Here is a 27,289-nt window from a genome sequence, read left to right on the forward strand (position 1 = left end):
TAATAGACTCACCCACTACGTTAAATACATTTATATTGACTGAATATTTTGAAAAATAGTATACTAAAACCAACTTTTTTAATTATTAGCTGGCAAACGGACATTGAACCTCGTCCTCCAAACTCATTAAGTAATACTGATTTTTACTCACATGAACGTGAGACGTTTGGGTCACAACATAGTACTGATCACCATGTAAAAGTCCCCCATCGTATCTCTCCGCAGAGTCACAGAAACAAACTTGATGATATTTCCAATACCTGTGGCGGGAAGGAGCTTTGGATTAAGAAAGGAAGCCACATTATAATATTGTCAAACGCGGACAGTTAATTCAGGTTCAACCCAGTATTCACAGTGCTATACCAGCAATATTGCAAACATTTATGGTGTTGAGGTTCAAAACACTCTACATCAGTAACTTGTTCTGAAAATGCTACATTTATGAGGTAGTTATATTAAGGCTTTTCATCATAGAATAGAAAGTTCGTAAACAGTGTGTGGGAGCAACTTAATGCGTTTTGGTATTAAACACAGGAGGATATTCATTGGCACTACTGTCACTCTGGGAAATATACATGGAAGGCAAATGTGTTTTTACAATGACCTTTTCTCCTGTAGTTGCTGTTTCAGGATTGAGACGCTTAGTCTTTATAGTGGCGTTTGTCTTTGTAGCGATAAAACCCTAAACGTTTATTTGAGTTAAACACTTACTTTACTTAACAGCAAGTGTAATTTTCAAAGAAAGCCTAGTCCCTTGCGAAAAGATCCTTTATCATATTCATTTTTTATGAGCTTGAATATTTAAAAAGAGATTTGGATATTTTTCTGCACATGTAAAAGGCATGAGATAAATAGTAGATTTCGATTTGTAAGTCTACAGTTGTGTTTTACTATCCACATATGTACGTATTTATTCTTGATTTTACATTGAACACAGTACTCTACGTGATGTATACTTTGTTCAAATATTGCAATATTCACTCGGTCTCAAATTCAAACGAACACTGAAGGTTTCTGAAATCCAGTCTCTGAACATCCTTGTCATGCTAGCATGTCATGATAAGGAATAGAAGGTTATACTATGCTTGCTATAGATAGTGTTCCGCCCAAAGCGATCATAGCCTTCTTTCATCTCCTGCCCTGCACTGACACCCCCACTGATAATTGTGAACCACCTGCATTGCCCAGGAGGAAAATATCAATTGTTTTTTCCTGGTTTCAGGGTAACATGCAGGAAGGGATCCGGTAATTCTGGGTATTCGCCATTTCAGGGGACAAAGTCTTGTGTAATGGCTGGGTGTAAATCCAGTGAAACCAGCTGGAATTGGGGAATCTGGGCCCCCATATTCCTGCACCTAATTCCAGCCAACCTGCAATGATGCCAAAGTGGTGCACAGAACTGTAACTTTTTCTGTCAGGAATTTCCAGTAATTTCTGTGAAGAAATACAATCACTACTGATTGTTTGCAAAGTTTCCTGCATCTATTGTAAAATGACAGCTTTCGTTACCCTCTTTAATTGTTTTGGTGGGAAAAGATCAGCAACTTTCTGATTTCAAAATTGCAAGGATAATAGATTTAAACTTAGCTGACAAGAAAACGGCAGATCCATTTTCAGCACTTTAGATATTGGCGGACGGATTACTCCGTCACAGTGGTGACAGATATCCCATCGGAAAAAATCTAAATCCCATTATTTCCTATGGGATTTAGATTTTGGTGGACGGGATATCCGTCACTTTTGTGAGAAGTACCCATCCGCCAATATCCTTCCTAATCAGGACCTAAATATTACTTTAGAGGAATTGCTAGTTAATGGGAAAAGCCACACTAGAGCATAAATAAAGGAAATGTAGTAAACATGCAAACTTCGGGTATGGTAATATTTTGGAAATAAGGGAAACTGTTCACGTTAAAAACTTCACACAGTCCTATACAACATTTAGGGTCTGGTTTAGATATTGGCAGATGGGTTACTCTGTCACGATGGTGACAGATACTCTGTCTGACGCAATCTAAATTCCATTATAAACAATGGGGTTTAGATATTGGCGAATGGGATCTCCGTCACCATCCTGCCGGAGTAACCCGTCCGCCAATGTCTAAATCCGGACCTTCACGTCTATTGAAATAACCCTGCTATATGCTAATGTTTTAGTATCACTAGAGCTATGTACGCCCATAAAAATCTAGGACAGACTAAACAAGACTGTATATTGTTGCACATTGTTATTCTTCAGTTTGTTTCTTGCACAGCACCAGCTTCTCACAGTGTCTGCGAGCCTGGCACCAAATTACTCACGCTGTTTCCTATTTGCCGCATTGCTTGTGAATATTTTTTCGAAATATCAAGTTGCAAAACATCCTTCTTTATTGAAAATGACGTGTGTTTAGACATAAAGAATGTATGTACCATATTATGATCAACACTCCCGTTATGATTAATGATGTTTTAAAAAGGATCATACATAAGCACCCAGCCAGGAATTCGCAGGCAGTTTTCACTGTGGAGTGCATGAAAGACATCAGAATGCGTAGTCTTCTCTCACTTGTGTCACGCATAAAGTTGAGCTCATTTTGATGCTGTGCGCTGTTAACTTACAGTGGTGCTGCCTTTCTTCTTTACCACTGCTTGCCTATCGTGGATTCACCGCCATCGACTGGGCTCTGGCTTTAGCCCTCAGGTAACGTGTGGCTGACTCACGAGGAAATGGAAACCCTTGCAGCCCCCGCCAAAACGGTTAGTCACGTGTTTCATTTTATATCCAAGCACTAATTCGTGTAAATATCAATTCCATTGTTTACGTATATATTTCTTCTCTTCTCGATCTCACGTGCAGTCTGCTTCATCTCTTACACTCACTGTCCGTCATATTGTCTCTTTTCCCCTCCGTCTCTCGGGTTCTTCTCACACACTTCCACACCACCTCCTGATACCCTCCCACAATCTCACACACCTCTTCTCGTGCTGTCTGTCACACGTATTATCATTATTCCTTCTCACACATATTCTCCAGGCCTCTGCCCACGGTCGGACTGGGATGGAAAATAGGCCCAAATATCCAAAAATAAAAGTGGCCTCCATTTGGAATCAGCTAAAAAAGTGTCTCACATTTTCAAATCGAAGCAGAATTTATATTATAAAGTCATGGTGTGTAGGTATTTTGCGAGCTATGGGAGACTGCACGCCTTGCATTTTATACCACTGCTGCAAGATTTCCGGTAATATGGGAAAACTATATTAAAAACTGGCCCCCCCAGACCAAAAAACAGACCCACCAACAGCCAGAAAACCAGCCCATGCACTGATCTGTCAGAGCAGTCCTTCTGTCTCTGCCAGTTTGCCTTGTAGGCCAGTCCCACACTGCTTCCTCCCATTGCTCTCACTTCATGACCTCGCTTTCTGTCTGTTTCTCTCTTTATCTTTCCTCTTGTTTCAATAAAAACCATCCCACCCTTTTCCTCTGTTACACGAACTCTGCGTCTCTCCTTTCTCGCACTCACTCTCCCCATCCGGCTCATTTATTTTTTGTCTTTTCCCCCTCACTTTGTCACTTTCTAGCTAACCCCATTACCACTTGTGTCATGCACATCCGACTCTACATTCTCACACTCTCCTAACTTCCACATAAACACTTTCATTGGACTGTTTCGAGTGTGACTGCTGGCAGTGAGCTTTAATCTTTCTTTATGTGTTTTCAACAAATATCTGGCCAAGAGAAAGGAAAACTCGGGCTAATAAACAGACCGAATGTGAGGGAACATTAATGAAAAAGGAAACGTTCTGGGGTTATTTTACACGTCTACTGAGACGGAAATTCATTTCATGCCATTTTGTTGAAGATCCAAGAATAGCAGCAGGCTTTTTAACTGCCTTTGAAAAGAAGTAATGTAAGTTTGAGGATAAAAGCCGTTTTTTGGAAATCTAGTACTTCACAGCATGTAACCTAGGCAAAGAAATGAGCTAAACGTCATTTGCTCAAATGGTTTGATTGTTTTTTTGTTAACCCCAACCTTCTCTTATTTGTACTTTTTTTCATAAAATACCAAGCAGGCGAATTTTCGTGAAAAATGTTCAATTTCTACTCGTTCACCCTTGTGAAAAGTTTCTATTTTTGATTATTATTCAAAAAAGCAAAAGGCAGACTAGAAGAGACAGGAAAGGGCCATTAAGCCTAAGTGATAAATTGGACTAAAAAGTAAATATCTTTCGACGATTGAACTATGCCAAAAGTGGAGTAGGTGTAAAGGTTTAAAAGAGATCTCGGAAAAAAGACATAGGCTATACATCCGCTGTGAAACACAGGGTAAAGCCATTGGAGTTCAAAATGGCTATGGAATTTTCCATGTTTGTAAGTATATATTTACTTAGAGAACATCTCACCCAGGAAATCAAAAGCCTGTACACAATACAATCTCAAATAAAAATAAACTAAAAAGAAAGAACTGGTATGGGAGGAATCGCACAATCAAGGTGGTCTAGTGAGGAAGTCAAGCATCAGGTATGAGATATGGCTGCAAATGTTTGTCCTTGACAGTTCATTGGCGATGAGGATATAGTTGAGCCCCCATTGAGACGTGGTCTAGTGACTACGTTGACAACTTTGGTACTTGGGTTTCGGAAGACATCATTCAATCGGCTTGTACCTAATGATTATGCATATGTAAAAATTATGCAAATGTAAGCATATGAAATATAATGTTATAAGTCATATGTACACAATTCAGTCACATCTCGAGTGTTCCTTAATGCTATTTTCTTTTTATTATTTAAAGAATTGAGATCTAGGACATTCCCTGCTTGATCGTCCTATTGTCTACCTGAAGTTTTTGTTCCTTAAACTTTTCAAAGTGCCACTGGAATTTATTTGCGAAATATATCTTCTAATTTAGCCCTTACATTTATATGTTTTATCGTTGCTTTTACATTGATGTTTTCAGAAGTTTAACCTGACTTGATTTGGAGGGCAGACTGAACATAGAGGGAGTTTGCACTCAGTAAATTATTGTATATCTGTAATTCTGGGGGCATTTACTGAATTCATTTGTGCCAGGATGCATTTGGTACTTCCAACGAAGTTTTCTTTAGTAACTGGAGCATCAGGCCTTGGTGAAGGGTTTTCAGCCTTCCAAAATGGCTTTCACTCTTTCTCATTGATGTCAAAATGGTCCTTATTATAAAGTTCCCTGCAGCTGGCTTTGATTTCAAGATGCCAGGGTGGACTACTGCTGTTTAGTCTTATAAATAGGCTGGGCCACTTTGTCAGCTGCGCAAGAATCATGATTATTTGTTTTTGGGCCTCTACGTAGTAAACATCATAGTTTGAGGCCATATGATAACTTGTTTTGCTGCTTCCCATTTTAAATCCTCTCTTGTCGCAATAACTTTTGGTGTTAATTCTGGGAGTAAACCGTCCTATCTCTCTGTGTTGGAGAATCTCCCTCTAAGCCTTTCAGGAGTGCAGAGTTGGGAGGTATCTATTCAACACTCATTATAAGCCCTGTGATATTCCATCGCCTACCAGCTGTACTTCCACAGAGTCTGGGCTGTACTGGTAACTGTATTTTTTCTCATGTACCCCTCTCACTGTTTTCAGATTTTTCCCACGCCTTCTTGCCAGTAATGATGCGTCTTTCCTCCCCTCACATCTCACATTATTTTTCCTCTCTCCAGTGTTTTAAACAAACGCAAAAGCACCTTCCCTTGAGCAAGGGATGATAAAGGGTCTGACGAGGAATTGATCAAAGAAGAGCTAGAAGGAAATGTCTGTAGGAGGTGGTGGTTGTAGTGCCCCCAATTACTACTATATGAACTAGAAAAATGCTGACTGAATTATGAGCTGATTTCACCCTGAATCCACTTGCATTGTAATTGCAATCACAACTGTGTGGAACGCCCTATTGCAAGGTGTTTCCAGGCATGGCAGCATACAGGTGGGCTCATTGGCAGGGAAAGTTAGCTGGCAAAGCCTAGTACTCAGCTGCACTTGCAATAACTAACAGGCGTATAATGATACCCTGCGGTAGCCATTGTTACGGCCCCACAACCCCTTAGTGCCATTATGTAAGAACGTCCTCGGAAAGATAATTCTCAGACACATCACGCTTGTTAATCTCTACTAGAATATGATTGAGAAATGCAAGACATTACAAGGCACAACAATTAGCCAACAAATTACCTAGCATATTTTAAACTATAATGCGAACTTTCATAATGTACAAGGCATATATGGAGTCACTTTTCAGACTATTATGCTTCATTTATTAAAACAACTGTGAGATTATTTTATATATCAGGTGTATGAAACATGTTGGCACGGAATAATATAAAGTAATATTTATAGATTAAACTCTATATATTTATAAAATGAATGCAAACTGCTGGCTTAAACATTCCCTGTATGACAACAATCAAGGTTTCGAACCTCAGTTTTCTAAATTGAGCTAAAGGATAGCACGTATTTTTAATACTGCTAAAGAATATTATACAACTGTGGCACAGAATTACAGGAGTCACATCTAGATCCATTAAGCAATTGTGTCATATAGGGTTAAACAGCCTCTGCAAATTTATTTTAAGAGTTATAAAATCGAATATGGGCTCTTCTGCTCTGTTTTTTTATTTTTTATCTACCTAGGTCTGTATGACCTACTGGGCCCACTGTCCTTGTCTGCGTTATGGTACACCAAGAGCTGGGCATGCACCGCACAGGCAAGGACATTGCACACAAATACAGAAAAAAAACTCTTCCCAGCAGTGATCATCTGAATTTCAGGTAGTCACTCTCCTGTCTCAAATAGATGATTATGGCATTCCTTAAATAGAGGCTCAGGGAGAGAAAAAAAATACCCTTCCTAAGTCTGTAGGCTCAGATCCACAATCTTCATTGGTTGGCAGACCTGAGGCTTCTAGGTCAGTGATTAAAAAAAAAAAAAAAAAGCTTAGCAAGATAGTTTGGGGAACAGCTATAAAGCAACTTATGTACAACGGGTTTTGAAGATCTCATCAAGATATATTCCATGGTATCTTCACATTGCATCTGTTGTACAATCTATTATTTATCATGTGATTTTCAAAATAGGATTCACCATCCCTAGGTCCAATTTTATATTTGAAATGCTGATTTTGTTGAACTTTCCTTTAAAAAAACGTTCTTTATTTTTCTTGAGTCCCTTCTGATTCACGCTCTGTTCATAACATTGGTAATATATGACTTAATGGATGAGTTGTATTTTTGAATTTTTGACGAGCTTATTTCTTGTGTTGGTGGCTAATGCTTTGTATTTTATTTTCCTGCTTACCGTCGGACGCCTGCTCATAACACAGAAAGAATCTGAGGAAGGAAGTTGGGCACAGGTACTCTTTTAACATTTCAGTACATTCAATTCATAGTAATGCAAGTTAATGTAGAATCGACTTTTTCTGCATTCTGCCCCAGAAAGTGCAGCACAAGTAAATAACGATATATCAAAAATATGTGCCTTTCCTTAGACATCAGTGCAAGACGGTCAATGTAATCACTTTCACTCCTTAATTATTAACCCACAGTTTTATGCTGGAAATGCTGTAATTAATGTTAAATCGTAACAAAGAGTGACCATTGTTCGTCAAATCAGCTGTAAGAGGATGCAGAGATCTGTTCATTGAAAAAAGAGTGAGATAATTGATCTGTTGGGTGATGACCAGCAGTCCTATGTACACGAAAGCATGTGTTAGTGAGGGCAACCTTGGCCGTCCTTTCCTAGTTGTGCCTGAGAAATAAGATGCACTTCTAAGACAATGAGTGTAAGGGCAGTGCTTACCAAACTTCACAACAGCATAGAAGGAGATACAGAACGTAAATCGCCACAATCAGCTTGCTAAAAACAACTGTAACATGATGCCACATTCAAAATTAATACAAGATTACACATAAAGAAAAGATCACCAGCAGAAATGTTATAAAGCATGATATAAAGATGCTATAAAAAATGATAAAATATGGTGACCAGTAAAAAAACGAAGAAAACAAAATCAGTAGAATATTTCCAGTAATCCATTGGAAAAATCTAAAAAGTAATGTAAGAATCCAAAATCGGTCTTTCAGAAAGTGGTTCTGAACTAAGACAATTAGGTTATTCGGGGATAGCAGAAGTAGGAAGGTGTGAAAGCACAATTAGGAACCAAAATAAAACAGAGCTGTATGAAACCTGGTTACAGTCTGTAGTTTCCAAGCCTTTTAGTACCTTTAGGCTCTCAGCAGCAAATAGAAGGATGTTCAGGCGCTAAGGTTCGAACCTAGGAGTCAACCATGAGATGTCATCAGTGACCAAAAGATAGATCATGTCTCTTCCACTATTCCTGGCAATTTGGTGTATAGCTTTCCATGTTAGGAACTCCAAGTATCCAACTCTGGAGTATTCACCGTGTTTGTAGATTAGGTAGGAGTTTCTCTAGCTGACAAGTGTTACTGTCTGACAGAGAAAAAAACTATGGATGTTAAACGTGGAAGCTGTACCCAGGTTGGGTTGAACCTGCTCAGATAACCAAACTAATGCCTCCGCCAATCAGAAAATATAATTTGAAAAAACGAAACACTGATGACAGATTTAGATTACAACAACATAGATGGTTTTGGTGGGAGACCACAGTCAACCACGGACATCTTGTAAAAACACCTGAAAGTGAAGTGGAGGTTGACAGTCTGTTGGCTTCAATTTATGGATTAACTTCATTCCTGATGTGGAGGTTTAAGATTCAATTTTAGAATGTGTTCACCTTTATCGATTTTGGCAAATCTTCAGGCCATGTTTTTAGCGACCCTGTTCAAAGACAATGTTGCACAGAAACCCAGGATGTGGATATTAAGTTCATTTTCTGCAACAGTTTACAGTCTGGTTCTGGAATCAGAACTGCAGTTAACTGAAAATTAGGTAAGATTTGCAGCTTTAATGGACACGAAGGACAATCTCCAAGCCCAAACTTTGTTGGCTAAAAGTCCTGTTGGAGGCAAACAAACGTCTTGAGCACACCTGATCCTAATGCCTTTCACTTACACTGGTCTGTCCTTCTGTGTGGGTTGTGTACTGCACTTCTGGGAATGGGGGACAAGTGAATACACTTCTTTTCACCAATATAGAGCTGGTTACAAACCTACTGACTAGTGTTCACAGCAGACAAGCACCAGCCTAACAAAAGTGATGAACTACTTCTGTGCGTGTATATTTGATCAAGTTGGTGGTTTTGTGAGAGAAATATGGTTAAGCTGATGGAGATCTGTATTTCTCTTGCGTCAGTTTTTCGGTTTACGTTTTAGGAAGCTTCAGTGAATGATCTTACAGAATCAAGGGGCTTTCTATGACTAAGTTAGAGAGCTACTCCCTTTTGTGAATACTCATTTTTTGTATGACTATTAGAGGATGCTCAAATTAGTTGGTCTATGAAATTAATGCCTTCATGATACCAGCGTGGGTAAGGCAAAGAAGCACCAGCAGAACCTTTTAAAGAATTTTAATCAGCACAAAATTCCACCATTTGCTCTTAAAATGGGGACTATTCATTCCCCAGAAAAAAACCTTTGTAAATCCTGGCTAATGAAGGGGCGTCTTCTCTTTTCATTAAATTGTTCTGTGTGTGCAGTTCTTAATTTGCTTGTTATGGACATATACATTTCTAATCCTACTTTGTATGTAAGTCAGTTTTAGACAATTGCAGCCATTCATCTCTGACCTGGCAGCAGTACGTAAGCAATTTCACTTTTAACCATAAGCAAAGCCAGTGAATTATGCCACAATAATCGTGCTAAGATTTTTGTGAAATATGTGGGTCTTTAGATCATTTGGAATACACGGGGTACTTGGAGTGTAAAAGGTAAGAAATGTTCTGGGCTTGGGAATCACTGACCAATTAGAAGGTATTGCCATCTGCAAGTTAGATTTCTGCTTCACCCAATGGAGTATTGTAAAAGACCTCCTCAGAGCGAGGGCATATACAGGAAGCAGGTCTGCACTTAGATTCTGCATGGAATCCAGCTGGAGTAATGCCCACTTTCATTTCTCACTTCCTCCATTAATTACCAGCTCCTCAGGAATTCGGGGGCAAGTGGTAGAAATGGGGAAAAGGGAATGAGATAAGAGTGAAAATACAGATTGGACTCCACCAACGTGATTAATCACGTCTTTTAATCAGGGAAGTCCAGGATGTAGTGAATATCTAGGCGTTCATGAGATATCTTAAGTAACTATAAATGACATTATTTTCATGCTCAGCTGTAAAAAATGAACTGATATATTGTATCAATATATTTGTGCAACTGACACTTTGTGCTTTGTTGCGACACGTTTAATTTCTGAAAACTACACACTGAAAGAATTAACAACCCTTTGTGTGACTTGAATAACTATCTCAAGTTTCGTCACTATGCACTATTTTGATGAGTTATATTTTCGACTTGACACTTGCATAACTTTAGGGTAACCAACAATGTTACTCTTCTGTTGTTCCCTAGTCTTAGCAATTTGTATGTTTATAGTAGAACTATAATACCATATACCTGACGTTCATACATAACCTGACCAATATAATCTAGTCTGAAGATCCTTCCAGTTCATTACAAAATTACTCTTAAAAATTGTAACAAAGACAATTTTAGAAATGTTCATTGAATTTTCAGAAAAAAGTTCAAAGTTTGTGTCCATCCACAACATTACTTTCTTAATGCGTCCATGTATTCTCAAGTGCCTTCAATGGAATACCCTAGGGAACTAAAAGGACTTGATAAGGAAATTTGAGCTTGGTGTGCTACCAGCCCAGCTGCAGCAACAGTTTACCACAATTGCCTAGCAGAAATGCTCTCTGCCATCAGAGAAGTTATACCCAGATATCTACGGTGGTTATCCTCTCTCCAAGATATGAGAGGGTTCATGGCCTGCTGGGAACTGTAGTTTATTGTGGAAACTTTACTGCACAGGGCATTCCCTGTGCATGTGCAGTCTCAGTCCAAACAACACAGACACTCCACAATGATTACCAGCCTTTCCTTCACAGAAAAAAGCTCTGTGCGAGGAGAATTGGATTGGATTATTGCCCACCACACTCATCCAGTCCCAAGCAGTAAAGGCTACCTCCAGCAGGAAGCAGCCTGAAGCACAACTCCCAAACAATGAAGTTCTGGAAAACGAAAGCGGAACAACGCTTTTATTATCCACGACTTCCTTGTTTGGGGCCTTAACCACGCACATGCATGGTTAAGGCACAGAAGAAGGGAGTCGGCTGAGGAGGCGGACGCGATCAAGGAGGAGGCAAGTAGGGCTGGGACTTGGGCTTTTTTAGGGGCGGGGTGGGGGGGTTGGGTATTTTTGATTTTAGGGGGTGGGGATCGGGGTGGGTCGGGGCATTTTTTGTTTTAGGGGCAGGGTAGGGGGTCAGGCTATTTTTAGGTTTAGGGGCGGGATGGGGTCTGGGGCATTTTTACTTTTTCGGGGTGGGGGTTGGGGTAGTTTAGGTTTTAGGAGTGGGGTGGGGGTTGGGGTGGTTTTAGGGGCAGGGATGGGGGTCGCTGTAATTTTAGGGGCGGAGTGGGGGTTGGGGTGGTTTTAGGGGCTGGTGGGGCGGTTTTAGGTTTAAGGGGCGGGGTGGGGGTGGGGGTTGGGGTGGTTTTAGGTTATATGGGCAGGGGGGTCAGAGTAATTTTAGGGGAAGGGGTGGGGTGGTTTTAGGTTTCAGGGGCGGGGGTGGGGGTTCAGGGTAATTTTAGGGGCAGGGGTGGGAGGTTGGGGTGGTTTTAGGGGCAGGCTGTGGGGGGTCACGGTGTTATTTTTAGGGATCGTTGGCCAGGGGGGTCGCATGCTGGAATCACGCATGCCTTTCACTAATGCCTTTACCAGGAATGCCTTTACAATGAAAAATAGTTGTTACGGCATTCGTGGTAAAGGCATTAGTGGTAACAACGCGGTCGTTGTTTCGACCACGTTGTTTAGACATGCGTGGTTCCAGCATGTGTTGTTGCGACATACATTCACCTCCAGCTCCACTTCCTGACACTAAGCAGAGGGATTGCTAGTAATGCTATTTTCTAATCAGCATGTTCAAAATGTAACCCCTGAAATACATTGGTTTTGCTCTATAAAACCACAGATGTATGTCCTTCCTTATTTCACCATTTGATTATTTGTCCTGTTTCTTTTACTCTGCTCTGCCTGGAAGAATCTGACCTAGATGGATATTCTTTCTTCTCTTCTGTCACTAAGACATGCACAAACTGCCCTATTTGTAACTGAAAGATTCTACATAGTACATCTTGAACTCTAAATTTCACCCCTGTGCCCTAAGATAACTATAACTTGTGCCCTTGCCATGCTTAGTTTTCTCATCAATAGTTCCACTACAAATGTTACAGTGATATTATCAATTATGTCATAGTAGATGCCATGAGTGATGTAATATCTGGGGTAATTAGCAGTGCGTGGCGAGGGCGCGAGTTATAGTTACCATAGGGCATGCGTTATAGTTACTTGAAATAACTCTAACTATACCAGCTGAATTTCTGTGGTTGTTTGTGCATAAAAGCTGAACCTAACTATAATTTCCCAGTAACCTTTGTTTTTTTAGTCAATTCCTAAGATTTGTTTTCAATTTCTTAACTACTACGTCCCTGAAACCTTTGTTTTTTTTAGTGAATTTCTAGGGTTTTTAGAGGTTAAGTAAGGTGCCCATTGTAATGCCTGGTGGCGAAGGGGTTGGACGCAGGGCCTGGCCTGGCATTGTGCTGGCCTGTATCAAAGCTTGCTGCTCCTGCCTCCCACCTTCTTGCCATCCATTGTCCAGTCGATGCCCCTGCTCTCTCATTACAGCCCTGTGTGGCCGTTGTTCTGCCACTGCCCTTCTCGCCTGCTCTCAACAGTTTGCTTGCTGCCCCATTCACCTCCTTCCTACCCTCTGTTGTCTGAATTAATGCACTAGCCCCCTCCGTCCTGCCCTGCCTGTTCTGATGTACTCCCACTGCCATCTGTTTAGCTTGATGTCCCTTTCCAGTTCTCCTGCCCCCCGTTGCCCAATTATATGCCCCATCATTGCGCTCCTGCTTAGCCTCTGTGCTTAGCTAGCTACCCCTACCTTGCTTCCCCCTGCCCTCCGATGTCTTTGTGCATGCCCCTTCTCCCTCTTCAGCCCACCATGTTCCATGGACATGCCACTGCCCGTTCTATCTACTCTGAGTGTTCTGTTGAGCTGCCACTGCCCCACCATGGTCAGATGGCTGCTGCCTGTCCCTGCCACCTCCACAGTGCCTGTTTGAGTGCCATGCCTATATCCCCTTCTTCCTGTCCTCCGTGGTCCATTTTGCTGCCACTCCCCTTTGCCCTCCATGCTCTGTTGTGCTGCAACTGCTCCTCCTGCTTGCCTTGCATGGCCTGTTCTGAGGCCCCTTCCTCTGTGTACTCTTGCCTGTGTCCAGCCCCTCCCTTCTGTCCTCCATGGTCCTTTGTGCATGCCCCTGCCTTTCCCTCTTGCTCACCCTGGCCATTGTGCTGCCAATAACCCTCACGACTGCCATGCATGGTTTTCTGTACTGCCACAGCCCATCCCATCTGCCCTGTGTGAACACCCTGCTGGCCCTGACCCCCTACCACCTTCCATCCATCATCTGTGTGTATGCCATTATAGCTCACTGTTGCCCCCCATGATGTTATGCTTCCAGTGCCCATCCCACCTGCCTTCTATAGCTTGCTGCTCCTGCCCTTTGTCCTTTTCAATGTGCAGGCCCCAATCCCCTCCATTATGCCTTGCTTGGTCCTTTGTCGTTCCCTTGCCCCATCCCTCCTGCCCTTCGTTATTCTGCTATGCTGCATCTGTCCCTCCTGCTGCCCTTGCCTCTTTGTCCTCTGCTCTCTGTTGTCCATGGCCCTGTCCCCTCCCTATGGTTTTCCATGGTTTGCTGTGCTGCACTGCCATCCCGCTTGCCCTGTGTGGTGTATTCTGTTGCATCAATCCTGACGCCTGCCTGACTGTATGGTCAGTTGGTGCCCCTGCTCATCTCCCTTCTGCCCTTTGTTATCCGAAGCCATGTCCCTACCCCATTCCTGCTGCCCTCCGTTATCCAATGTGTACCATACTTGCCAAAAGTTTGAAAAAATAACGGGGGAATTGATTTTCCCCATTGACTTACATTGACAAAGAGGAAATTTTAGGCAGGAGACAGATAAAATAAAGCCTTTTTTGGCTTAAGAACGCTGGAGTATCCTGCCTGTTTTGGGTCTGTTGGCATGTATGGTTGTACTGGCACTGCCTCTTCCTTCTGCCCTCAATGGTCTGTTATATTGCTACTGCCTCTCTTGCCTGACCTGCATGGTTGGTTTGTTGCCCCTGCCTCCCTTTCCCCTGCCCTCCTTGGTCCACTGTGCTGCCATTGCTTCCCCCGCCTGCCAAGCTTGGTCAAATTGTTCCCTCAGCACCCCCCTTCCTGCCCTCAGTTATCCAAATCCATGCCCCTGACCTCTGCCTCCCCACAGTATTCTAATGAACAACTAGAATGCTAACATTCTATATTTATTACAAAAGTGTGGCATACCTGATGCCATCTCAATGTCATCAAAACTGTAATACCTAAAGCATTTCCTTTAGAAATTATAAAAATGAGAGAGTCTTATTTCAGAGAATATGGTTTATGCTCTAAAAAACTAAAATGAGGACATATTTTCTGAGTTGTCAAATTCCAACAAAGCACTTTGAAATTATTTGCTATCATTATGTTTTTTTTTATCTAGTTGATTACTTTATTATTTGATACACTTAGAGGAGAGGATGTTGCGTTACCCAGAGCTGCAGGCTTTGCAACAGGAGAACCAGGTTCGAGTTTTGGTGTCAGCTCGACATCCTGTATTTCTGGGAAAATTACATGCCCAAAATCAAAATGAGTGTCCTTGTGTAATGTAGCTGATGCTCATGTAAAGCACTCCAATACTTTTGGGTCAAGCCTGAGCTATATAAAGCTACAAAAAAACAAAAAACAATCACTTGTTTTGCACACGTCTGTTATTGGGCTACACTTGGGCTACATTTGGTTGATATTTGTGTAACATTTGGGCTCTTTTGCAGTATCCTCTGTAGAAAATGCTTTCAGTGTTCTACTTCAATTCCATCAAGATAGTGTTCAGATGTGCCACATTTTTGACATAAATTCAGAATGTTTGTACCCTAGTTGCTCATTAGAATACTATAGTAAAGCTGCTGATTACCAGGGAGTTAAACTGGCAGTCTGCTGCTGGTGTTGAGCGTTCATTTTCAGTCTGCATGACAGAATGTTTTAATGAAACAGAAGAGGAAGGTATGTGAGAACTCACATAAAATGTGTCCTAATTTTTCTTTCTACAGCACGAAGCATAATTTCAGTGACAAAATGAACTCTCTCATTTTGTTCCTTTCCAAATTAAATGTTTTACATTTTGCCAGTTTGAAGCAATCCAGATGGCTTCAGGTGTGCCATACTTTAGTCATAAGTAAGACTGTTAGCGCTCTAGTTATTCTTTAGAACACTGGGATGCTGCAGTAGAACACAAAGGAATGCAGGCTGCTCCTGTTCAAAGTATGTATCTGATAGAGACTTCTAGATGCAGATTCCTTACCTTAGAATTTCCCCCAGTGGTCAGTCTGGATCTGGAGATTTTTCTCGAGCAGTACCCCTGTGCTCTGTAATGTGGCATTGGTCGACTCGCATCCGTTGTTGGCATAGTGTTCGCCAGATATGATGTCACGGATCATATATAGGTGTCACCCCAGCACACTGACGTCAATTCTTTTCTTTCTGCGCCAACCTTTGCGCAGATCCAAAGAAGAGCTACCCCACAGTCACTTTTTGACTGGCATTATGACTTTTACTGAAACTTTTTTGACTTTCTGGTACGTTGAGATGTCGTCATAGAAGACTGGGTTCAAGCCCTTTGACTCCTCTAATCGGATAATGTCTGTGACTAGTCCGCACCTTGTGTGTCTCTGGTGTTTGGAGGACGACCATGACCCGAAGTTGTGCTCTGAGTTCCGGGTCATGAACCAGAAGGCTTCAAGAGAGCGGTCCCTAAAGCTTCTTGCTGCCCGGTGCTCGACTTCACGCCGTTCCCAGTTTCGATCAAGAGGAAGGTCCTGAGACTGGTTTCGGAGCCCACACTCTGTCATTCCATTCAAAATCTTCGGTATGATTGGGAAGCATAAGAAGAAGTTGAATAAGGGCAAACATTGTTCGACTGCACCCTGTCAGTCAAATGACATGACGTGAGAAAAGGAGCACTGTTGCTCTAAGCCACAATCCTCAGACCCTACTTCTGGGTTGACTCCGCTCCTCTCTTTATTTCTGGGAGCTGGAGCCACCCCAGCCCACCTCCGAAAGTTCTATGAGGCCATGCACCTCATTTTTGTGCAGTCCGACCCTGCTGGAGCACCCTCAGGCCCTGCAGGGTCAGAAGGGGCAACCTTTGGCCTGCGCCGACGGCTTCAGCCTTGGCTCCAGAGGGCATCCAGGGATCCATTTCTGGATCTGCACTGACATCGGTTCGTGGCAACGCGACTTTTCCCCAACAACGGTGCAGACATTGATGCTCCCAGCACCATCCAGGCCATACTTATTGCAGACTCTGACACAGAGCCGGACTGGCGTCGCTCGACGCCGATTCTGACTTCATCGGGGTCCTTGCTCCCTAAGTTGTATCCTGACCTTTATTCTTATAGGTACGGTGAAAGATTGGAGGGGTTGCTGAATCCTTTAGAATACCAGCTTGATGACCCTATGGACTAGGCTCAGGACCTGGATGGAGCCAGTGGTCTAGACTCTGGCATGATCTTTCCCCCTACCATGGCTACATAGGAGGGAGCATCATATTCAAGCAGTGGTAGTGAGGAGAGCAGCCGAGGTCCTGGGCCTCAAGCTGCCTTCTGTGGCTGTCAGGACCAACCTCCTGACTGAGGTGAGGCCCTCACTGATGCTCTGCTGGGGACTTGGTCCAAACCCAGCACAAGGGCTCCACTTAATAGGACAATCGCCTGGCGTCGTAGGGCTGCACCTAATGACCTAGTGTTCCTGACCCAACACACCACCCATGAGAGCTTGGCTGTCCAGGCATCTACATCCCCAGGTACTTTCTCTTCCACACCTCAAAAGACTGGATCAGCTTGAGAAAGTGTTCTCTTTCTCCAGTGTGGCACTGCGGTTTGTGAACACTGCATGCCTTTTTTACCATTACTGCCATACTTTATGGGACACGGATGCACAGGTGCTGCCACAGTTCCTATGGGAAGCCCGAGCCATTCTCTCTCAAGCTGTTGCTGATGGGAGAGAAGAAGCTAAGTTCACCATACAATGTGGACTGGATACGACCGACTCACTGGGTAGATAGGTTGCATCGACAGTGGCTTTGAGGTAGCACGCTTGGTTAAGGACATCTGGCTTTTTGGGGGATGTCCATGCTGCACTTATGTACATGCCTTTTAAAGACAAAGCAGACTAGGTGCTCAAGTGCTTTAAGGAGTCCAGGGCTATGGTTCGGTACTTGGGCCTCGCAGCTGCCCCTCGCCCCCCTCAGTCTGCATTTTGTCCCCTTCGTGGCTACCATAGCGGCATCCAACCACGTCCCTTCCTCTCCAGCCACCATGCCACGCATGCTGCCCAGCCTCTGTGTGGCCATGAATGTAGGATCTAATGCCCTTGTGGATCAGGGGGCTGTCTGTTGGCCCGGTCCACCAACCCTCTTGCTGCAGCCTCCAAATCTTCCTAGTCTGATGGTTCCCTAACAGGGACCAGTTTGGGGCAGGATTCGTAGTTACCTAGCCCACTGGGAATCCATTGTGTCAGACAGGTGGGTTTTGCAAATAGTCAGAAGGGGCTACTCCCTCCCTTTCAAGCCTACTCCTACATCTGTGCCACCATCCTACGATTGGATGACAGAAGATGACCTGGCACTTCTCTGTGAGGAGGTAACGGCGCTCTTAGCCAAGGGAGACATAGAAAGGGTCCCTGTGCCAGAAGTAGGTCATGGTTGTTATTCCCTCTACTTTCTGGTGCCCAAATAGGACAAGGATCTACTCACTATCCTAGACTTCCGGTCCCTCAAACTCTTCCTCAAAAAGGAGAAGTTCAAAATGCTCACTCTGGCTCAGGGCCTATCTGCCCTGGACCCAGCAGACTAAATGGTAGCATTGGACTTGCAGGATGCATATTTCCATATCATCTTCCTGCCTGCACACCGGTTTAACTTGTGGTTCACGGTAGGCCACAAGCATTTTCTTTTTAACATGCTACCCTTTGGCCTTACCAACACCCCTCGGGTGTTTACCAAAGTGACGGTGGTGGTCGTAGCTCATCTGCGCAGGTTAGGGATTTCAGTCTTCCCATACCTTGACGAATGGCTGTTGAAGGCGGTTTTACACCCGGCTGTTGTTTTCCATCTCCAGATTACGGTGGACCTCCTGCATTTACTGGGAGTCACTATAGACATCCCTCTTAGACGCCCCCTTTCATCAGAGCTGCTTTGGACACAGTGCAGTTTCAGGCCTGTCCTCCCAAGCGGCGAGTCCAGAAAATTCAGGATATTCGCCCACGCCATGCACAGTTTTTTGTCCAAATTTTTACTGCAGATATTACATAGATATTATGAATGATGTTATCAAAGATGTCCTGAGTGCCGTAATATGTGACGTAATTAGCAGTGCATGGTGAGGGCATGAGTTATAGTTACCTTAGGGCAAGAGTTATAGTTATTTGAGATAACTCTAACTATAACAGGTGAATTTCTATAGTTTTATACATTTAAAATGTGAGCCTAATTATAACGTCCCTGTAAACGTAGTTTTTTTCAGTGAATTTCTACGTTTTTGTTTTTGAAAATTAATTTTCATTACTATACGTTAATCCAACCACTGCCAGGCCCTGCGGCTAATCCTATGCTGCGCATGGCAGTTGGCCGCAGGGCCTGGCCTGGGGCCAGGCTCTGCAGCCAACCCCTATAACCACATTGAGAAAGTCACCCTTTTTGCATGTTCACCCCAATGTTTCTGACTGATACTGATGATAACTGACCCTGACTGTTAACCGGGCTCTACTTAACAGGCTCAGGGCCAGTACTCAGAATAAACGGTATATGTTCAAACAATAATGTTATAATTCAAACTGGCAATGACAGGCCCTGTAAGTCCCTAGTAGATAACAGAGGAAGAGGGATTCACACTACCTATAAGTCCCTAGTATCTACTAGGGCCTGGAAGTTTATAGGCCCAGTTGCTTTCCTACACTGGAGTGTGCACTGCTGTGTGCTTGCTGTTCTTTTCAAAGGCAGCCCTGCTTTATACAGTCTTTGAAAAGTAAAATATATGCACATTTGACTTTGAAATAAAAGCTACATATAGAGTTTTAACCTACCATATTTGTACATATAAGTTGATCCAAATACTCCCCTAGATGCCCCGGGGGGGGGCATGTAACTATAAGCAAGAACACTATAAAATATGTTTTATATGGCCTGGTGAGGGAAAAACTGCACCTTTTCATTTTCCCCCAATGTAGAAAGTCAGTTTCATAGGCTATAATGGAAATATGTTCATAAGCTTGAGTATGGCTAGGAAACACATAAAAATGTCATAAGTGGACTCAAATGAATGGTCATGATAAGTGCAACAATTTGCTATTGTTAACATTATCATAACTTGTACAGAAAATAAGTTATTAGACCTTTTCTGTAGGCCAAAAACCGACCTACTTGTCTCTTCTGATTGGTCAGCCCTAACAGGATCAGCCAGGCTGCTTTGATTAGGTGATAAGTGGCCTGCTCTAATCAGAGGTTATCTGATGGAGGGAGGTAGGCAGGCGGTGAACCAGACAAGGAAGGGGGCTGGGTGAAGCAAGCCAAGGCTTCAAAAGGATACCAGCCAGAAAGTAATGTAACCAGGCCTGTCCTCTCACCCCTGTACTCCACAGATAGATGGTAGACTTAAGAAAGGAATTTGCAGATGTCCAGATGAGGAGGTGATATAAATGAGCTAAACCAGGGGTTTGGTTTAGCCAGGTCTTGCGCCTCTAGAGAGAAATTGTTAGAAATGGGGTCTTTGGTTGACAGTCAGGTTACCCCCTGTTCAAGCAAGGACCCTCACTCTAGTCAGGGTAAAAGAGAATCACCCTCAGCTAATCCCTGCTTCCCCCCTTGGTAGATTGGCAGAGCAGTAGGCTTAACTTCAGAGTGCTAGGTGTAAAGTATTTGTACCAACACACACAGTAACTTAATGAAAACACTACGAAATGACATAACACCAGTTTAGAAAAATATGAAATATGTACCTAAACAAAACAAGACCAAAACGACAAAAATCCACCATACACAAGTCATCAATAAAAATGCAAAAAGAGTCTTTAAGTAGTTTTAAACACACACTAGCACTGCTAGCGTGAAATTGTACCTGGTGTGCGTCAAAAATAACCCCACAAAGGCGGGTGTGCATCAAAAATAACCCCGCACGGGTGGGTGTGAGTCGGAAATCCAGCCACACGATCATCCGAAAACCCTGCAGTGCAGGTTGTGATCTCCCAGCCTCCGTCAGCGATGCTGCGCGTCGTTTCTCCTGCTCCGTGCGTCGATTCTTCGGTCGCGTTTCCTGCGTGTGTCATTTCTCTGTGCGTGGATTTCCTTGTCTTTAGGCTGCCAGCTTCTCCTTTCAGGAGCTGGATGGGCACCACAGGGCAGAGTAGGAGTGTTTCCAGAGACTCCAGGTGCTGGCAGAGAGAATTCTTTGCTGTCCCTGAGACTTCAAACAAAAGGAGGCAAGCTCTAGATCAAGCCCTTGGAGATTTATTCTCAAGATGGAAGGCACACAAAGTCCAGTCTTTGCCCTCTTACTCTGGCAGAAGCAGCAACTGCAGGAAAACTCCACAAAGCACAGTCACAGACAGGGCAGCTCTCCTTCCTCAGCTATTCAGCTCTTCTCCAGGCAGAGGTTCCTCTTGGTTCCAGAAGTGTTTCTAAAGTCTGTGGTTTTGGGTGCCCTTCTTATACCCAATTTCTCCTTTGAAGTAGGCCTACCTCAAAGTAAAGTCTCTTTTGAATGTGAAATCCTGCCATGCCCAGACTAGGCCCCAGATATTCACCAGGGGTTTGGAGACTGCATTGTGTGAGGGCAGGCACAGCCCTTTCAGGTGTAAGTGACCACTCCTCCCCTCCCTCCTAGCACAGATGGCTCATCAGGATATGCAGGCTACACCCCAGCTCCCTTTGTGTCACTGTCTAGTGTGAGGTGCAACCAGCCCAACTGTCAAACTGACCCAGACAGGGAATCCACAAACAGGCAGAGTCACAGAAATGGTATAAGCATGAAAATGCCCACTTTCTAAAAGTGGCATTTTCAAACACACAATCTTAAAATCAACTTTACTAAAAGATGTATTTTTAAATTGTGAGGTCAGAGACCCCAAACTCCACATGTCCATCCGCTCCCACACTTTAATCAGATTTAAAGGTAGCCCCCATGTTAACCTATGAGAGGGACAGGCCTTGCAACAGTGAAAAACAAATTTAGCACTATTTCACTGCCAGGACATATAAACCACATTACTATATGTCCTACCTTAACCATACACTGCCCTTGGGGCTACATAGGGCCTACCTTAGGGGTGTCTGACATGTAAGAAAAGGGAAGGTTTGTGCCTGGCAAGTGGGTACACTTGGCAAGTCGAATTTACAGTTAAAACTGCACACACAGACACTGCACTACTTATGTGGGTGGCACAACCAGTACTGCAGGCCCAGTAGTAGCATTTGATTTACAGGCCCTGGGCACCTCTAGTGCACTGTACTAGGGACTTAGTAATAAATCAAATATGCCAATCATGGATAAGCCAATTACATACAATTTACAGAGAGAGCATATGCACTTTAGCACTGGTTAGCAGTGGTAAAGTGCTCAGAGTTCAAAAGCCAACAGCAACAGGTCAGAAAAAATAGGAGGCAGGAGGCAAGAAGATTGGGGATGACACTGCATAAACAAAAAAGTCCAACAGAAATCCACCATCGTGGAATGTTAAAGTGCAGTGCCTTATGAGACAAGAAGATGCCACACTTGGGAGGAAGTTGTCATACTTCTGGGTGGTGCCCTGCAGCTCATTGGACAGGAGTGTCCACTGACTGTCCCCCAAGATGATGGAATAAAAGTGGCTGATCTGCATAGTAATTCAGATCTGCTGCCTGAAACCATAAGAAGGACTGCCCTGCTGAAACCGTGGTTTGTAACCCAGAGGCCTGCACACTTAAGGACTGCCTGTTGCACACGGGAACCACAGCCCAAACAAATTTGCCTTGCTTCAAACAGGACTCAGGAGTGGACTCCCTGAAGCAGCAGGTTAAAAGAGCTTCCCAGCACCAACTTCCCCAAATGTCCCCTGCCTGGAGTGCGTCCAATGTACTTGCAAGGATCTGGCCAGGTGTATTGCACGAATTGTAGTCTCAACGTCCAAAGGAGCAATTCAGGGATTCTGGAACCGTGGATTGAGGTTTTGGATCACTTTTCTGCATCAGACTTCCATGAAAGTCCCCAGCCTGGAGTGCATCCAGTGGACTTGCAAGGATTTGGCCAGGTGCATTGTGGGAATTGTAGTCCCAACATTCCAAGGAGCAACTCAGATATTCCGAAACCTTGGATTGGGGTTGTGGATCCCTTTCCTGCATTAAGAAGCAAATCTGGAAGTAAGTATACGTTGCAGACGGCTGGAGCTCTTGACTGTGTCCCGGTCCAGTGCAACCTTCCCTTTGAGAGCTATTTGCCTATAAGCGCTAGTTTACTTTTAATCTTTAAAAATTCCTATCTCTGGTTCCCCACATTTTTAAAGATAAAAATATTTCCTATTTTCATAAATTGCTGTGAGATTTTTATTGTGGGTTGTGTCTGACTTATTTACTGTATTGGTGTATTGAAATGCTTTACATACCTGACTCCTAAGTTAAGCCTGACTGCTTGTTGCCAAGCTACCAGGGGTTGAGCCAGGGGCTACTTTGTGGGACCCTGACTAGGCACAACCCTGTTTTGGTAGTGTGCTGCCAGTGGAAGGTGTGTACTTACCTCTACCAGTACCCAGCCTCTAATAACCACTCAACCCCGCACTGTGCGTGACCTTTGGCCATACACAGCAGTAATTGGCACCAGGTGTGCATGCCCCCCCTCTCCAGACCGATTTTGGCCCCAGGGACCAGCCTAATTATTAACATTTTTAAACATTTTTCTGGGCCGATCTCGGCCCTGGAGACCACATCCCCCAGGGCCTGGCCTAATTTTTATTTTGGGGGGGAAGGGGAGGCCATGTGGCCCCCCTCTCCAGTGCCGATCTTGGCCACGGGGACCCCATCCCCTAGGGTCCGACCTAATTATTCATTTTTTGGGGGGGCGGTCTGTGTGCCCCCCTCCCAGGGCCAATCTTGGAACCGTGGGACCCCATACCCCGGGGAGAAGCCTAATTATTAATTTTTGAGGGGTGTGTAGCCCCCCCTCCCCAAGGCCCCACTTGGCCCGGGGACCCCATTCCTGAGGCCCGGCATCATTGTAAATTTTTTGGGGGGAGAGGGCCATATGGCCCCCTCACCAGGGCCCATCTTGGCTCCCGGGTCCCAATCCCCGGGGCCCAGCCTGTGACCTGGATGCCCCCCAAGCCACCCAGGCATAGAAGGCTCCCCTGTGGTCCCAGCCAGCTCCCCACATTCTGTGGGAGCCGGCATTGATGTCACAAAGAGGGAGTTGCTGAAACAGCTTGTTTTAAGAAAGCCCTCAGGTGGGCCTAAAAATAAAGGAGAGGGCGCACAAGGCCTCCCTCCTAGGCTTATTTATGCATGGTGACCACCACCTCCACGGGGCTTCATTTCAATAGTAAGCGAAGGCCGCCTCCCCAGGGCAATGAATATAATGTATGGGGGAGGCACAGTCACCCACAGTCCGGGGACACAACCTCCCAGGGCAATTAATATAATGTGTGGGGGGAGACTGCAGAGATCCCCGCGCCCCAGTGGCCACGACCTCTGGAATGTGGGGGTCCGCACAGCCCCATGGACCCAAGGGACCACCACCTTCCCAGGCCAAAGTGTACCACAGCCTCTGGGCCCGCCACCTCCCTGGGCTAATATTTTATTATATAAGGGGGGCTGTGTGGCTCCCCACAACACCGAGGACCACCATCTCTGTGGGGCAAAGTGAGTAAAATATGCAGCCCCGGGGACCACCACCTCCCTTGGGATGAAATAAAAGAATAAAGGGGGGGTCCGTTGCAAACCTCCGGGGGCCAGCACCTCCTTGGGGCAAATTTCTAATGTTGGCGTGGGGGCCGGGCAGCCCCCTCAAGGAGCCAACAATGGCCTTGGGGTCCGCCACCCCACAGGGCCGGCTCCTGTAATTCCCTGGGTGCCCACCCCGGGACATAGCTGTTTGCTCTGACTAGCAAGAGCTTTGACAGCTCCAGCTAAGTCAGAGCAAACACTCTGGTTCCAGCAAGCGAGAGCTGTCAAACATCTCTCTTGCTGGAAGTGGAGGTTTCCTCTGTTTCCTTGCTCACAGAGATGCGGGCAGGGAAACAGAGGTAACAATTGCTCTCCTGGACAGGGAGCTGCATCTTTAGCTTGAACTATTGTTAATCAGCTTGTATTTGTAGAGCGCTGCTTATCACTCAAGTTGGTATCCAGGCACTGTGCTGCTGCGTTGGTTGAAGAGACAGATTTTTAGCTCCTTCCTAAAGTGTGTCCGCGAGGGTGATGTGCAAAGGTGGAAGGGGAGGGCTTTGCAGGACCTGGCGATGAGGTAGGAGAAGGAGCGGCCTCCGGTGTGGCTGCGCCCGATGGGTAGAAGCTTGGTGAGGGCTAGGTGGGCAGATCAGAGCTTTCACTGTGGTATATGGAATCTCAGGTGGTGGTTCAAGTAGGTGGGTCATGGAGTGATTTGTAAGCATGTGTCAGCAGCTTCAATTTACATATTTTGTTGATGGGGAGCCATTGGAGGTCTTTGAGGTGTTGAGTGATGTAGATCCTCTTAGGTAGGTTGAGGATGAGTCTGACTGTGGGGTTCTGAATTATCTGGAGTCTTTTCATGAGTTTAGTGAAGGTGCCAGCGTATAGGGCATTCCTGTAGTCCAATCTGCTTGTGAAGAGAGCCTCTGTCACAGTTTTCCTGGTATTGACTGGCAGCCACTTAAAGACGTTGCGCAGCAGGCGGAGAGTGTGGAAGCTGGAAGAGGAGACTGCTGGAAATACCGTGCCCCATGTGTTACAGTGTTCAACTGTAGGGACCATCCCAAAGGACAAGCACATAGTTAATATTCTATGTTTATCCTGAGGTCCCATATGGGGAAATACTGCCTACAGCGTATTAATTTTTTGTGCTAGCCAAAACGGACTCTCCTCTTGTTTGGCCGGGACTTTACCCATATTAGAATGTACAGTCACCGGATTTATACCTGGTGTTACTGCATGTGGTTGTGCTGGAGCAGCACGCACTGGGTTTGTATTTAAAGCTTGCATCACAAATTGTACTAATCATCTGTATATTGCTGTTAACTCAATGTATAAGCGTCAAACCTCAGCTACTGCCATATTCGCAACTGCAGGATGTGGTGTATATGTGGCCAATAAAGGCCAGGTAGGACCATCATTACTTAGTGGACCTAACCTTACTAGTAATATTGTATGGGGTAGGGGGCCATCAAGCCAATTATTATGTTCTTGATAAGATAGAGGTATCTCTAAATATGCGTGCGCCCTGTATTGCCCAGGCACGTTCGCAACTGTATATGTATGAAATGTATTTGTGGTCCCATCAACTGCTGGAATTGTGACCCAAGAGTAAAAAAGTTGTGTTCTATAGGCTGCGTGGGCATCCATCACAAACGTGACTGGACCTCCGTGGGCCGTAAGGCCATGTGTTAGTAAATGTGCTGTGAGAGGTTGTCTCATGTTAAGAGCTATTTGTACAACCTGGGGATTAGCCATCATAGAGGCACTAAGAGTTCAGAGAAGGCACACCAAGATGTTTTTTTTCCTTTTAAGGTTCAAGCTTGAACAACCACCAGCTGAAAATAGGATTACCTATATGGCGGTGGTGGAAATCCTCAGTACCACGGACGTCTCCGTATACGGAACTGAGGGGTCATTATATAAAAATGCCGCCTTGGTTGGCACTGGGGCTATGGAACCCACCTGCTCCTTAGTGGTTTTTGGCGCAGATTTACCAGTTTTGTCATCTGCCGAAGTGGAGGACCTCCTGCTTTCCATGACTGATGCTTAATTTGGAACTGTCCTAAATTGACATTTTCCTTTGAATTCGGCTCTTGGCCGCATGTTCATCTTTTAAATTGCTGAGTAGTATGCTTGTGTGTCCCTCTTGACTTGTCAAAATTAAGTAGGTTTTGAAATATATTTTAGCTTAGGGTATTTTAGCTTTGGCTTAAACCACTTTCTACCAACAAGGGGAGGGTGTAGTGTGACCATTTTAGATATGGCTTCATGCACGTTAGTTTAACATACTAGGCCGCTGTGCACTTTGCCCTAGATATATTTTATTCAGCTTCGCACTGTTATTTTACAATAACCAGTTTTTATGGTCTTGTTTTAATTTCTTCTATCACACTGTTTAGCTTAGTCCAGCACTGTGTTCTCAAATAATGCATTCTTGATCGCCCTGTGCTTCAGTCAAGGCTACAGTCTGGTACATTGCCGGTAAACGTGGTAGAAGTTTAGTCTCCAGCATTCGTAGAAAATACAAATCCTTACATAGGGACATTTTCTTATAACACTTTCTAGTCCTAGTACACGTCAAGAGGGAGATTCCAGCCAGGGACCCACAACTGTATTCTGAATGCCCTGTTGCAGATGCTGATGCAGATTACAGGCCTTTGCTCAGTTATGAGGGTTGATGTACTCCCGGGGGAACCTGAAAGGCAGGCTTAGAGAATGTTCAAAAGAGCACCAACGGCACCGAAACACGGGCTGCACACAATCCAAAACCGGTCTGAATGACAGAGACCAGTCACACCCCAAATGTTCCAGGAGTGTTGCTCCAAACTGCTGCATCATGCATTCACGGCACAGCTGCGCTGATGGGAACGCCTTAATTTTTCCTTGTTGCGGCGGGACAGCTATTGCGGAAAAACAACAGCAACAACAAAATGCCGGCTAATATAGCCAAAGTTATTGGAAATCACCCAAAAATGCTTCCGAAAATTGAGTGAATAGCCGAAGGTATCAAACCGAATATAGAGGAAAAGGTGTGAACAAAACCAATACCAACAGCTTTGAAAAAATGTGCTAATCCAGCCGTG

The 27,289-nt window shown here is 44.4% G+C and overlaps 1 protein-coding gene across 6 annotated transcripts in view; it reads left to right on the plus strand.

The window, feature by feature from the left end:
• Positions 1 to 27,289, plus strand: part of PPFIA2 (PTPRF interacting protein alpha 2) — a 1,804,029-nt gene that overhangs the window by 1,604,383 nt on the left and 172,357 nt on the right. For all 6 annotated transcript variants that reach the window (XM_069228760.1, XM_069228762.1, XM_069228763.1 and 3 more), the window contains 2 exons: positions 2,677 to 2,739; positions 7,327 to 7,356. In XM_069228760.1, coding sequence (XP_069084861.1) covers positions 2,677 to 2,739; positions 7,327 to 7,356 — 93 coding nt within the window. The remainder of the gene's footprint in view (positions 1 to 2,676; positions 2,740 to 7,326; positions 7,357 to 27,289) is intronic.

The sequence above is a fragment of the Pleurodeles waltl genome, chromosome 4_1 (assembly GCF_031143425.1).
Source record: "Pleurodeles waltl isolate 20211129_DDA chromosome 4_1, aPleWal1.hap1.20221129, whole genome shotgun sequence".
Classification (NCBI taxonomy): Eukaryota; Metazoa; Chordata; class Amphibia; order Caudata; family Salamandridae; genus Pleurodeles; species Pleurodeles waltl.